The 14,028-nt window shown below is 41.4% G+C and overlaps 1 protein-coding gene across 1 annotated transcript; it reads right to left on the bottom strand.

Annotated features, from left to right (window-relative positions):
* Positions 1-551: 551 nt before the first annotated feature.
* PLEKHB2 (pleckstrin homology domain containing B2) lies at positions 552-12,826 on the bottom strand. The gene is made up of 7 exons (XM_026080089.1): positions 12,779-12,826; positions 12,003-12,155; positions 11,171-11,273; positions 10,214-10,253; positions 7,617-7,706; positions 6,739-6,853; positions 552-4,489 (listed from the first exon to the last, which is right to left on the bottom strand). Exons 1-7 carry the CDS (start codon positions 12,813-12,815, stop codon positions 4,353-4,355), a joined length of 675 nt encoding a protein of 224 aa, XP_025935874.1. The 5' UTR covers positions 12,816-12,826; the 3' UTR covers positions 552-4,352.
* Between the last annotated feature and the right edge of the window lie 1,202 nt (positions 12,827-14,028).

The following is a 14,028-nucleotide window of genomic DNA, read 5'->3' as shown; positions in this document are numbered from 1 at the left end:
TGTCAGCCTGAGCTCTAACCCCAACAGCTTGCAGTTTTACTTTACTTTTACTTTAGTTCATTTTGCTATCAAATAGTCACTCTTGTAATTGCTTAGGAAAGACTGGAGGTGCACAGAATTCATCATTGCACTGTTTACCAACCACTCTGCAAAGGAAACATTTTTCTTGTAAGCTGACTAAATGTTTAAAAACATACACCCATCTACAGACTACCTAAATGAGAAATATTGAAAAAAGACTAGGAAACATTTCAAGACAGAACATTTGCACTTAAATATGAATTTTATTGCTAAAGATATTTTGCTATAAATTAATAATAAGAACATATAGCAAAAGCAGCAGTTTGGATAGGGAGTGCATGAGAAGTACCCAGAACATGAAGTATCTAGAAACAAAAGCATTTATTGCATGCTACCCTCCATGATTTATGCATTGTATCTAATGTCTACTTAGGCATATCATGAGGAGGAAGAGACACAGGCAGACATTTGAGGAACATAGCTGTGAATTCTTTCTCCTTTGTTCAACTTGCTTTGCTGGTTCAATCAACTATTGAGTCTCCACTCAAGAAAAAAAAATGAAGCCTGTTTTGCATGATATTGAGGGCAGTTCCATCTAGGCACAGCTCAGAACGTGCTTCAGCACTAGAAAAGGAAGCATCTTTGCCAGAAGTCAGTGCAGTTGCTCTGTCCACAAACACTTCCCACCCCCAGCTCCCGAGTTCATAAGCCTCTACCCACTCACTGGAATAGGCTCACTCCCCAGCCCTTCCCCCTCCACCACACCTTTAAGCAGCAGAAGTTAGCAGCTATGTTTTCAAATGTAACTAAGAATTTGGGAGGAGGCCCTGGTTGACCCCTTTAGCATAGTCTGGCTTACTAGAAGGTGAAGCATTTCCACCCTACTCTCTGGAAGCCTAGCTTTGTCCAGCTGTCCATAAGAGAGAACCCAGAAGTAACTAGTCACATGTGAATGCATAGACTCATGAACTCTGCAAGCGCTGCCATTTAACAATGAATGGACTGTAGCTGCTATGGAACAGATTTTGTCATCCTTAACTGATAGCGTACACTGCAAAAAGCAGTGTAATAGTTGTGGAGTTCCAGTAGCTTTAGGGAGCTCAAGTATTGGACCTGAGGTTATAAAATCACGTGTTTTGGGTGCTGTATAAGTGTAACTGGAATCCCAGCACCATGAATAGCACCATTTGGAAGCAAACATCTGTTTAGGACTATACATTCAATCAGCTTTGAAATGATCTTGCCAAACCTGCTATCAGTCTCTTTAAGCAGTATCAAGAACKCTGCCTCTTCCCATCACTAGGACATCAACTATCTGTAAGTCAGGCAAGCCCTGACATCCACTCTGGCCCTGCTCCTTCAGCTGACACCAGCATCCACAAAACTGCAGATACAACAAGTGCTGGTCTGGACAGACAAGGGCTATTGAGTCATTACTATGTATCCAGGTGGACATTATTATTAGATATGGCCAAATCACCACTCTTCCTGAGGAACAAGAAGCAGGACAGTGTCTTCAGGAAGTACGTCTCTAAGCTTTAGCTACCAGTGAGTTCGAGCGGTTATCCTCATGCTGCTGCTTTCTGCAGCAAGACATCTCCACTTTTATTTCTGCACTGAGATCAGGAAGGCGAGGAGCACCTGCAATATGAAAACTACCATTTTGATTTTGTGCAGTTTTGTAYATGTACTCTGGCTGCTAAATGGCTATGCTACTAGGATAAAAAAGTAGCTGATGATTTTTGTAAAAAGCAGCCTATTGTATCAAGAACAAATTGGAATCTTCAGCTTCACTTTATTTTTTTCCCCTGAGAAATATACTACTTGGTAAGGTTATCTTTTTAAATGGGGACTTACTCCAATTTGAACTTTCAGAAAGGATCATTTCTTGCTTTGAATTAATCCTAGGATTAATGTTCTGTGATCAACAGTCTTTATCTTTTATACTTTCCTTTCATAAATTCAGGATCCAGATGTACTTATTTCCTGAAAGCACAAGACACATGCTCCCCTGCTGTGATCAACAGCTCTTGTAAACTCTGAACTTATGATAAATTATTAGCTGAGTCATTTTGTGCTATTCTTTCACCATCATTACGAAATTCAATGGAAGTTAGAATGATGTTCAATTGTTTTTTCCCCCCACCCTTACAAGCTAAGTATCACATAAGGAGAAGAGATGGAGGCATTCTGCATAACTAGTTAAGAGTGCAAAGCTCAAACTACTCTAAACAGCAGTGTAGACCTATAATCAGCTTTCAAGGTTATCTCAAGGCTTGAAAAGATTAGAAGTGTTCGTTCACTTAAGTTCCAGTCACCAACTCTTCTGACCTCAAGGGTACCAAGCCTCTTAAGAGAACTTTGGTAGTGCATGCCAATTCCTTTTCACTGGACTCTCAATAGGAGACTTTATGTCCTCTTTTGAACCTCCAACAAACAGAGTAAGTCCTTTTAGTACATATCATTAGCAGAACATGTGCAGCTTCTATTCATCTGTGGAAGGACCTACATGCACATAGGTAAACAGCTCCAATCCAAAGTTTCTTGAAAGAAGCTCGCATTCCCTGGATTAGGCCCACAGTTAGTAATGCAGCCAAGATAACATCTGTCTGTTTCCTTTTGATGGTTTCAGTTTGTTCAAGTTGGTCCTAAGAGTCATGAAAACTTAGCACTTCCCCTGGTTGCTATCCAGACTGTTGTCAGAGACCTGTATTGCTTAAATACGTAGGGCCTAGCCAAGGCAGCTTTAGGATGAAATGAAAAAGCTTGCTGGAGGTTTGGTCTAAATTTACATGGGTGCCAGCTCTCACCTATTTTCATCTTTTCTGACATACTGTAAACCCTCCAAACCTTGAAGAAATTAATCTTCTAAATGAAACTTAAAAAGAAGAAGGCCTTAAATTAAAACACTATGATTACAGGAAGCTGAAAGTGGAAGTATAAAAATAAGTCCTCTTACTATAAAGAACACAACTTAGGCACCCTGTCTCTTCTACCTAATTATGAAAGCACGTGCATTTCTTTCCTCTGCCAAGCACAGCTCAGCGTGGATTATAACAGGACAATGTAACAGGCCACAGAACAGTACCACTCCAGCTTAGAATCTGTAGCGCAGCAGCCACTGTGTAAGGAACCAGACACAGGAGCAAAGCCAGCCAGGTTCCTCGGAGTGTTTTTCTTAACAAATCATGAGAGGAAGAGAGACCTGTTGAAAGTGAGGGGGAAGTGCGCAGTAACAAAGCACAGTCTCAGCTGTGCTCAAATCTACTTGCAGACATGAACCTGGTGTAGGAAACCTTGCAGGCTGAGAAGTAGACAATATCCCAGCCGTGGCAAGGCAGCTGATCTTAAAGTGCCTGTGTGCAAGGTCTGCTCATGCTGTTTCTCTCTCTCCCCTCTTACTATTACTGCCTGCAAAGGGGCTCTGCCAGGCCCAGCAGGGCAAAGGTTGTTCAAGTTAGTTCTCCCCGCAGACTCTGCAGAGTGACAGCAATARTAAGCAGACACACTAGACAACGACCTCTTCCTCAGCAGAGCAGCTGGTACAGTGTCTGTGGAGACAGCGTCTTCTCTACAGACATGGAAGACAACTTATGAAGCTAAAGTTTCTTTACTTCTGCCTGACCAGAGAAGAGTGATACAGGATAAAGAGGGAGCAAGCATTTGTCTTCCTTGCCACTGGTCATTCACATTATCTGGGAGAATGAAAGAACTGAGGAGGAGTGCTGTCTCTTCTTAGCAGTTGGCTTATACATTCTCAAAGTCTAATCTGCCTAGATGGTGTGAGAGATACGTAATGGACTCCATCTAAGAAAGTACACTACCATCTGCAGGCAAGTTTAAAAACAAAAAATTCTCAAGTGTGGCAGTCCACCTAATGTCAAGGAGTTTCTGTTGAGGCTATGTGTCTGTCTGAGGAATGCTCAGAAGGCAATAGTACATATATTCTAATGCAAGGCTCCTATAAACCTTATATTTGGACAAAAAAAAAAATCTTTCTGAAGTGTTTATAAACATAAAGCTGTTCATAAACCTAGTGACTCCTACCATATTATGTTGGTGCTAATATTGATCCTTATTGGTACAAATCCTTAAAACTCCAAACATCAGAACAGAGTTCAAGAGCAGCACATGCCATCTTTAACAACTTCAACTAAATGGTGCCTTTAAACTCTCCTTAGGACAGTTAAGAATCAGTTATTAAGATGTCACTACTGAAAAATAACTATTGCATTTCTTAAATTTTAACAGTAAACAACATTGCCAATATATTATTGCACACAGAATTAAATAAAGATTTTTGGAACTACAACGATAAGAAACTGAGGAATCTAGAAAACCCAGAATAATGAGCCCAGGGCCATTCCAGTTGCTGCTCCAGCAAGCATGCCCAGTGCAAGATCTCCATCGCTGTCACGGTAACGTTCTCGAATGATGACATGGTTTGCAGGGGGCTGGCCATAAGGTCCTAGGTAATAAGAGATTGTTGAGAGGAGGAGAAGAAAAATGTAGATTTTAATACCATGCATTGGGATTTCAAAACATGCCCATTCCTTCACCCTCTTCCTTCCCTTGAGCACTAAGATGATGTCTGCTGCAAAGGCAGAATACATCTCTGCTTTGGATCCAGCCTCCACCTTTTTAGAATAATTCCAGAGCCCAGGCAACACTTCTAGCCTCATAAGAGGTTAATATCTCGGAGTAAAGCTCATTGCAAATGTAAACCTGAACACTGCTTTGCACTTATAGCAGCAAAGAACCTATGAATTTCTTGTATCATTCCATCAAACACTTGGTGGATTTAATGAAAGAGGCGGGTCTAAAAATTGATTCAACCTTGAAGTTAAGGCAAATAGTGTAGTTCCAAAAAAACATCTTCGGCAGCTCTTAAGCCAGCAGTTTGGCAGAAATTGTGTATCAGTTACACACACTACACTTCCTCCTTACTACCTCAGTTCAGCCTTCACATCCTGGCCTGATCTGCTGTGTGGTGACAGCTGCCAAATTTCTTTTCAGATAAAGAATGGCCCAGTAGTAAGGAGTTAACCTAAGACTTAGGAAACCACCAAATTGACCCCTGCTGTGCAACAGAGTTGTACAGGCTCTGCATGTCACTTTTTGTGACTTTGCCCCTATCTGCAAAGCAGACATAATCACACTGCTTTCCCTTCCAGACATTTCAGGAAGATTAACTATTTTGGAAGATACTGCTGTGCTTTTTGTAATAGATACTGAAGTAAGGGGATGGCAAAGCTTCTCACTCTCAAAGCTGCAGGACTAGGCATTCAGAAACTGCAGCTGATAGCACTGGGAACCTCATCAGAAAGATTATGTAAAATTCAAAGAACGAGCAAGGAGGCTAAAAATACAAGGGTTATGTTAGTTGCTAGAGATGAACTTGACTCTGTAAGGTTTAGCTGCAGTAACCCTAGTGAAGGGAAACACTGAAGCTTGGTTGCTATCACCAACCCATAACTAGTATCTTAACACACTGAACTTGCAAACACTTTTCAGAAGAGTTACTGTTTCATGCTGCATTTGTTATCATACAGGTTTCAGAGACTTGGTTTCCAAGGCCTGCAGGTAGTTTTCAAAACCAGCTCCTGGGTCTTCCAACAAGCCACTGCTTTTCAGCTGCTGAGAACCAACAGAACTCACCTTCCTCTGTGCTCGTTCATTTGTACGTGATCCATATCTTAGGACCTCACTACCTTAGTCGAGGAAAGCTTTAAAAGCTTTAGGTTGATGCCCCTCCCCTTTCACAAAAAAACTGGAAAAGGCTAATAAAATGATATGACAAATCTCAAATGAAAAAAAAGAACACCCCCCCCCCGCCCTGTGAAAGAAACAGGGATTCTTGTTTGCAGAGCCAGATCATAAACACTTAACTAGTAAGTTAAATCCTCTGATGTGTATTACCTTTACTACTCTAAAGCCCTGATTCTATAGGACTGGGGCTCTTTACGCAAAGCTAATCCTAAATTAGGATGACTAAGCTAAAAGCACACCCTAAAATTTTAGTCTCCTTCCTCTTTCATTGGGATTTAGAGTTACACTGCTCTAAACAAAGCAACAGGAGATTTCAGAGAGATGAATGTACTGCCTCATAGCAATCCCAAGATCCAGAAGAGGAACTAGTTTCAACCATGCTTTGGGAGTGGATTTACCTTTGGAACTCTTGCCTTCATTTTTAGGGTCATAGCTGAACATCACTGTTGAAATAATTAAGGTAAATGTATAGAGAGACAGAGGAACCAAAAGCTCCACCAATGCTTGATTTGGAGTACTGAGCCAATCTTGCTGTAGCTCTCCTATCTTTCCTTAGAAAGCATGCTGACTATTGAATTAAAGAGTTCCATGTGCTTCAGAAAGAGTTATAAAGTAAAGCAATTTAAATAAGTTGGGATCATGCTGGGAACGTTAGATCATTTAATACAAATTTCATTGCACTGCCTGTGTTGTGAAAGGGTGATGGGACTTTGGTTCCAGTTACAAGTCAGGCTTCTTTCTATCGCACTGTCATGCAGGCATGGTGGGTGATAAAGGAACTTGAAAGTGGATGTCTTAGTCTATATGCTACATCTGAACCAAGCCTCAAGCGTCAATGACTAGGCCTTCTCTAACATGAAAAGGATGATGATTAACAGAATTAAAGCCAGAAAGACTGACTCAAATACATTCTACATGCAGGTGGAGGATATGGTTGATACTAATTACCTGGGTAGGGATATTGATGGGGAACAGCATAGGCTTGTCCATTGGAGGCATAGAAGACTTGAGGACCAGTGGGGGGATACCCACCATTGTACTGATCATAGCCGTAGCCATAAACCTGGTGAATTAAAATAGTCCATTACAGAAGGTTTCTTTGCCATGTATCTGATTATGCATTTTGTTTAATTCTCCCTCATTTATACTGCAGTTAAAAGTTCACTAAAATATGTAGTCTGTACTGATCCAGTCCACCCTCTGGAAAGGATTTGGAATGGCTGCTTGAGAAAAAAGTACTCCTGAGCATCATCTGCTCTCCACCCTCCAGCAATATATACTCGTTCAGCCCACATCCCATCCCCACTGCTGCTTCTTTTTTCTCCATTGCAGAACAACTGCACATCTGGGAACTAGAGTTACTGGGTTGCAAAATCCTTATGCATGTTAAAAATGACAGCTCCAGTCATTAAATCCTATTTTTAAAACTCCAGATTTTGTATCCTTCTGGTGGTCACACAATGTGAAAGCATGGTCACACCTCCCTATGTCAAAGGCTGTACGGCCAAGATTTTTCAAGATTAATCAAATGAGTTTTCCTTCCCTGCCTCTAAGAGGCTCTATTTTCCAAGTTCACTGAGCAGCCATCCTCTGTCTTCATACACCTCTCAGCCAAATCTGCCCCATCCTTTTCAAAGGAAATGCATCTCAAATGGTAGTGACCGATTGCTAGTGCCTTATTCCCAACCTCCTTTTGTACAAACCTTAAAGCGAGGCGTAACCATGAAACACAACACTTCAGAGTACAGTTTGGGTGCTGGATGCCATTAAGAATGGCTGCTTCTGCTACGTCACTTATTTTAATGCTTGCTGACTGCAGCTCTTACCTCAGGTGACGGTGTAGCATATGCTGTATAGGGAGGAGGGGCTGAGGAAATGGCTGTCTCATCGTACATCACTTCAGATCCCACGTAGCCCTAAACATCATGGAGAGAGAGCAGTTATTACCTTCTACAAACAGCCAGTTAGCATAGTACAAAGATTAAAACTTAATGACCCAATGAAAGAGTAATATGTAGGGATGCCACATGTCCAGAAAGTAGCGAGTACCTTATACAGTGCTGCAACAAGACACTGTCTGGAGAGTAGGCCCACAAGAATGCAAATGCCTGATCAGCCGCAGGAAGGAGCCATCCAATTTCTTGTGTGTATGCGTGTGCATATGCATGCACGCACACAGACTCCTCCCCCATTTCATGTTCCCAGTTTTAGAAGTTACCCTCTTGTTCATCCTCAGTTTTCAAATAAAGAAGTCTTCACAACTAAGCTCAACTACTTCCTGGCACCCTAGAGTGGTGTCATGAAGTTCTGCAACCCTATGAGCAGACTTCCACATCAAGCAAGCAAATGTGATAGCCTGCAGTGGCACCTGAACATTTTAGCAGGGCGGTGTTGCACTTAGCCACTTCTCACTTTCTGTCTATAAAGAAACAGGAAGAAAAAAAAAAGCAATATGAGAGGTTTAAATCTAGGAGGGTTGGGGAGTTTGGGGGGATGGGGAGAGGGTTACGGAATTACTTTGCAAATGCCACCTATAATTCTGGCCCTTTCTGAAGGCAGCCGTGAGGCAAAGGTGATAACTTACTTAAATCCATCTACAAGCAGCTCTCAAAAGATGATTAAGATTTGCTACAGTAGCCTTGTATCCCTGCCCCTAATATCAGAAATCAACAGTAGTGCTGTTATTCAGTGCCATATCCCAAGAAAGAAACAACTTCCTTTGTTGAATTTACAACTGAACTTTTTGATAGCTYGATAGAGGATGTTCCTCTAAGCTCTAATAACTGGGCAGCAGAAAGACTTCTGAGGTCATACTTTGGCTACATCTCAGGTCACACTTGTGGTGGAGACTGTAAGGATAGTTTGAAATACACTGTTGAAAGCACTATATGAAGAGGCAGGTATTTTCACTACATGACAGAAAGTCCTACAAATGCTCACATGTCAGCAGCAGTAAATGCAGTCGGTCCTGCTGCAGGGAAATCCACAGGCATATGACAAAAGCCTGCAAACGCCTGTAACTGGTACAGTTCTCAAAGCCAGGGTGATCACCCTGCTTCCAGGAAAGTTACAAGGCACAGCAGGATGCTCAGTATTTCTGAAAGCTGTATCAGACACCTACAGATGGACTCAAAACCAGTTACCTAGGAACTTAGCCTGGGTCTTATTGGGGAGCTTTAATAGCATTGGAAAGTGCTAATTCAAGATACTTACTGTGCAGATAGCTACTTGCCCTACTTTCAGTAGTAGGGGTCTGCCGTGGCTGTCAAAGGTAGTGCACTGGCAAGTTTTGAATGGCATCTAGTAGGGCTGGCAGCTGAGAGCCACAGGCATGAAAAACAGCAGCTCCTGACTCCTGAAACCAGGAGTCACCATCTTACACATAAGCAAGATACAGCCCCTAAAACTAGAGCAGATAGACCACGAGTGTTGTGTCCTTCTCTTCTCATTTAACAATTCCTTCTCTTCTTATTTAACATCATGAAACAGCATAGAAGTGCTGCACTCAGAGGCAATTGTATCCAGACAAGAATAGTTTTGCTGTGGCAAGTATTTGCTTTGGGCATCTACAGATATAAGTTACATCATTGACAAGTGCATCGGTACAGTGGCATTGTTAGTGTGACCCATCAAAAACTGAAATAAGATTCTAAAAAACCCAGCATTTCCCAGTGAAGCTGAAACATCTCAGGCTGGTTCTTTCTAGCCATTGAAGGAAATCTAGTGCTGAAAAGCACTCTGGAAGGCAGCCTGGAGGAAAAACAAATTTAACAGTACCCCAACAGTAAGTGAATGGATGGAGCTTCCCGAAGATTCAGTTCTCTTGTGAACTTCCAGGCTCAGAGCAAGCGAGCACAGATTTTTTACCATTCCTGACCTCTTCACTAATCCCAGTTAGCATGCTCATGCAGAAGTAATATAGTCCTTCTTGGCATGCCTGCTCTCCCCTCCAAGCACCTCTTTCTCCTCTCCTAGTCCCTGCCAAGAGGCAAGCCACAGTGTAATGGATCTACAGTAACAAACAGCCTCCTGTTTAGGCCAAAAGAATCACGTACTTGTACTGAGCTTCCTTTAGCTTTGCCCTCGGTAGGCAATAAATACTAGAAGGAGTGGAGAGTGCATTTCAACTGGTTGCATAGGATTTTCTTTTTCCCGCAGCCTCAGTGCTCACTTCCCCTACAATCAGTTTCCCAGTCATTCACTGGACCTGACTGCAGGGATGACATGCTTGTAATCCAGARGATCATTCTTCTCCCCACATACAGGCTGCTGCCACAAAATCCTCCTTTTATTGTCATGCTTATGGCCCTGTTTTATTCCAGCAGAGAAGGATGGAACATGACCTGAAAGGTAAACTGCTGGGCCACAGATAACACTGACAGGCTGTTTTCCTATCAGTATGAAGTCTGGATAGTACACTTACCGTGTTTGTTCTGGCATCCTGGAGAGCCATTTTCCATGCCCTGCAAGAAACATTGTTTAGTGGAGAAGTCATAAAAATTAATGCCACTTTTTCTTTTTAGGAGTCTGCAAAAAGCAAGGTTAGTAACTAGAGGTACTGCAGAAGCAGAGTTTAAGACACTGCATCTATCAAAGCCTAATGACACACTAAAATGAATGTACCAAAGGATTATGCCAAAGACTGAAAAATAATTATTTCCCTTGCAGGGGTGAGAAGGAATGAGGAAGAACAAGAGAAGGAACACAAGCAGTTTTGAAGGTCCTCACTGCAAGCACAACAGCCAGGTAATATGTAGCCACACTTAGAATAAGGTAATAGGAAGAGATGCACCAGCAGTTATATCTCCTGCCTTGAGGAGTTGCATCTGTGTTGAATAGAGTGCAGGTCTCGATGCTATTGCAGTTTGAATGACAGGTACATATACTTCACACAGGTACTCCTATGCCATATGGCTGGGAGCATGCACGGTGCACCACACCTACTGGGGAAACATTGGTGATAGATCTTATCCAACTACATGCAGCCAAGCTCAGTTGAAGGTTCACAATAATGGAGTGTTCTTCCTTTCACTACTGATTGGGATATCCTTGGGCTATGCAGAATTATGTATTACTTGAAGAATGGGAGGAAAAAATTCTATTTAGCATGTCTTGCATTTATCATATTTAATCAGTTTTCAGTGACTCCCTTGCAGTTAGTTTAGAAGAACTACACCTACATGAGCTAGACAAGCCCTTGTAAGGGAGCAATGTTTTTTGTCACTGAAAGCCTGCTGAACAAAGCTGCCTTTTAGTTTTTTGAAATTTTTCTTGAAATGTGTCTTTGAAAGTCCAAATGAAGGCAAAGAACTGGGGAGAGGGAGAAAGGAAAAGGTGAAAGAGGAAGAGGTAGCAAAATAATATTCTTTGGCAGACTTACAGGCAGTCATCTGCACTCTCTGCACAGAGGTTGACTGTCTTCCCATCACGGCAAACAATCTGCAGTAAACAGTCTCTCTGCTTCCCCTCTGGAGGCTGGAAATCTGAGCCAGAAAAAGATGAATTGGAAAATATCCATAACCAGAATATCATGATCCCACTTACAAGAAGGGAGATGGTTTGTGCAGAACTCTGGACAAAATAAACTAGGGCCAATTATAGCTGCTTTTACATGGCACCAGAACAAATTACAAAAGGAAATAACCCATGCTCTCTCTAGCATGTCCTGAAAGGAACTAGCTCTGAACATCATTCTTTAAAAATGCAGGTGACTTACAGCAGAACCAAAACATACTTAGCAGTAAGTACTCTCTAACACTTGTGTCCTTTACTAATCCAGCATCAAGTGGAAGACTAACTGATGCTAGAAGTGAACTTAATGCTTGAGAAAAACCTGCTGAGGTTTCCCATCTCCAGTCCTGCCTCTAACTCCAGCAAACTCTAATTACACCAGTAATGCTCTATAATCAGACACATGGCAGGCTACTGCCAACATCCCCCTTCTCACACCCATGCCTGCCACTTGCATTTATGGTACAATGTCCTTCCTCTGAGTTTTAAAAGAAAGTATCAAACCCTAAGCTGATCTATCACATAGTGATACCATGCCACAGACATCTTTAAGGGGATTTAATGTTTCTTTTTTTTTTTTTTTTTTAAATGAAATAGAAGTTTCTGGGCATGTTTACTTCTGCAGTAGTGTTGTAAATGGTATGCTGGGCAGGCATTGAAGTTGAAAAGAAGCTCTGAACACAGAATTCCTGAACTATTACCTCGACATTCATTCCCCACTCTGAGGTTGATGCAATGGATTCGCATGTGGATTTTATCTTCTATATCATGGCGATTCTGATCATCATAGAATATTAAACGGCCATCAGACCATAGGTCAAACCAGTTCTTCTTCCAGCGCCGTAAAATAGTACCTTAAAAATCAGACAGTTAATTTTGGTGGCATAGATAGGGAAGTATTTGTATTAGTATTAGTAAAAATAAAACCAACAAATCCTTCCCAGTTGACACTGAGGACAAAGGCATTCTGAGGTTCCAACCACTCATTCCTAATAAATTTCGTGCTAAGTCTCTGCTTCAGAACATTATAGAATTGGGTTCAGCATCTTATCTAGCATTCAGAGTCACAACTGAGTTTATTTTAAGTGCATAACCTGGTGCTTTAGTTCTAACTTGCTGCAAGAACAAGCAGAAAGCATGACTAATTGAAAACATTAAGATAAGGTATCAGGTAAAGTTTCCAAGTCTCCACCTGTATAGCACTAATTACAGACCAGCATCTGAAGCTGAACACCATGCTCAGACACCTTAGATGTGGTATATCCTGTGTTCCCACTGGTATAACCCAAAAGGTCACATGGAAATGATGTCATAACAGGTCATTTTGTGAAGTATCCTAAAATTAAAAAAGGAAAAAAAATCCCACAGACCTAGAGACTTTTTAAAGAAAGACCTGAGAATTACTGATTTGCTGTGATGTTTTTTGAAGAAGTGAGACACAGTGGGGAGAAAAGTAGGTAAAAGGCCCATGACTTACTTTGCCGGAGCAGCCATCCACTCTTCACAAATGCCATTGCTGCTTAATCTAGTGGAGGAAAGAGGAAGGGGGGCAGGGGAACAGTCTTCAGTATAGCACAATAGCACAACAATACATTAGAAAGAGGCATCTCAAGATCTAATATCATGATGCACCCAGCTAGCATTGCAGAGAGACAACAGAGATCCTCAAGGTAGACCTCAGCTGAAGATTCTCTGTAAGGCACAACTATTATTCTGAAACTTAACAACTGGAGCAAAGCGCATGATATGTATGACATTACAGAACCACTCTGCATCTAGCAATGCAACATGACTATCAGAGACCACTTTTGAGTTTAACTGGAGAAAGCGTAAGTTTACAACTACCTCTCTCCCACCATGGGGATAAGACAGACTGGTGTGACAGCTTCCTGATTCACCACCAGTTGCTTTCACAGTTGTTCTCTTGACGTAGGTGTGCTTCCTCTATTCTGCAGTCTCAAGTTACCAAGCCCCCTCACTTCCTCCCTCCCTCCCTTTTTCTGAACTTCCTCTTTTTTTTTTTTTTTTTATTTACTGACTCAAAGTCCAGCCAAAAAAAAAGCTGAATCAGTTTAACAGGAAGAAGGATGTTTTTATGACTTGTATTTCTTCCAAATTGTCACTGGCACCCTTCAAGATGCATGTAAATAGGTAAAAGTTAAGCCTATAAAGTGAGATTCTCATTTCTCCTTAGGTTTTAAATGAAGCTTGAAATGGCAGGCAAGGACCCACATTAAATCCAAGTTACCACACATGACATTCAGTCATTCTGGTTTATTAGCATGGTAAAGAAAAGAGATCAAACATAGCATATATTGGTGGAAGGGCTTTTATTTTATAGCTTAATGGTGTTCTGACTATTGTTCTAAGATGGATTAATAAAAACACAAACTATCTGGATGCAATTTAACTAGAAAAGCAGAAATGTAAGTGTTTTTTAAGCTTCCCTCGAGAAGGCTGGCTTTTTTAGAAATTGTTTGTGAAGCCTGTAAGCCAATATAAGCCATAAGAATGGTGTGAAAAGTGCTATAGTAGATTTGATAGACAGATGAGGTCCTCTCAGGTAAGGAATGTGATGAAAGCTGGGAAGAAGAAAGGAAGGGGAGAGAGTTTTGTTTTCTTCCAGTGAAATATAGTTAGTAAGTATCCACTTGTTCTCTGATAGAAATATATACATTGTCTATTGGATATTGCTTATAGCTGCGTCCTCTTCACAGTAAYGGCCAA

The sequence above is a fragment of the Apteryx rowi genome, unplaced genomic scaffold, assembly GCF_003343035.1.
Source record: "Apteryx rowi isolate R43461 unplaced genomic scaffold, aptRow1 scaffold_51, whole genome shotgun sequence".
Lineage (NCBI taxonomy): Eukaryota > Metazoa > Chordata > Aves > Apterygiformes > Apterygidae > Apteryx > Apteryx rowi.
The sequence above is the reverse complement of the archived record's forward strand: the minus strand, read 5'-3'. Positions and strand labels throughout refer to the sequence as shown.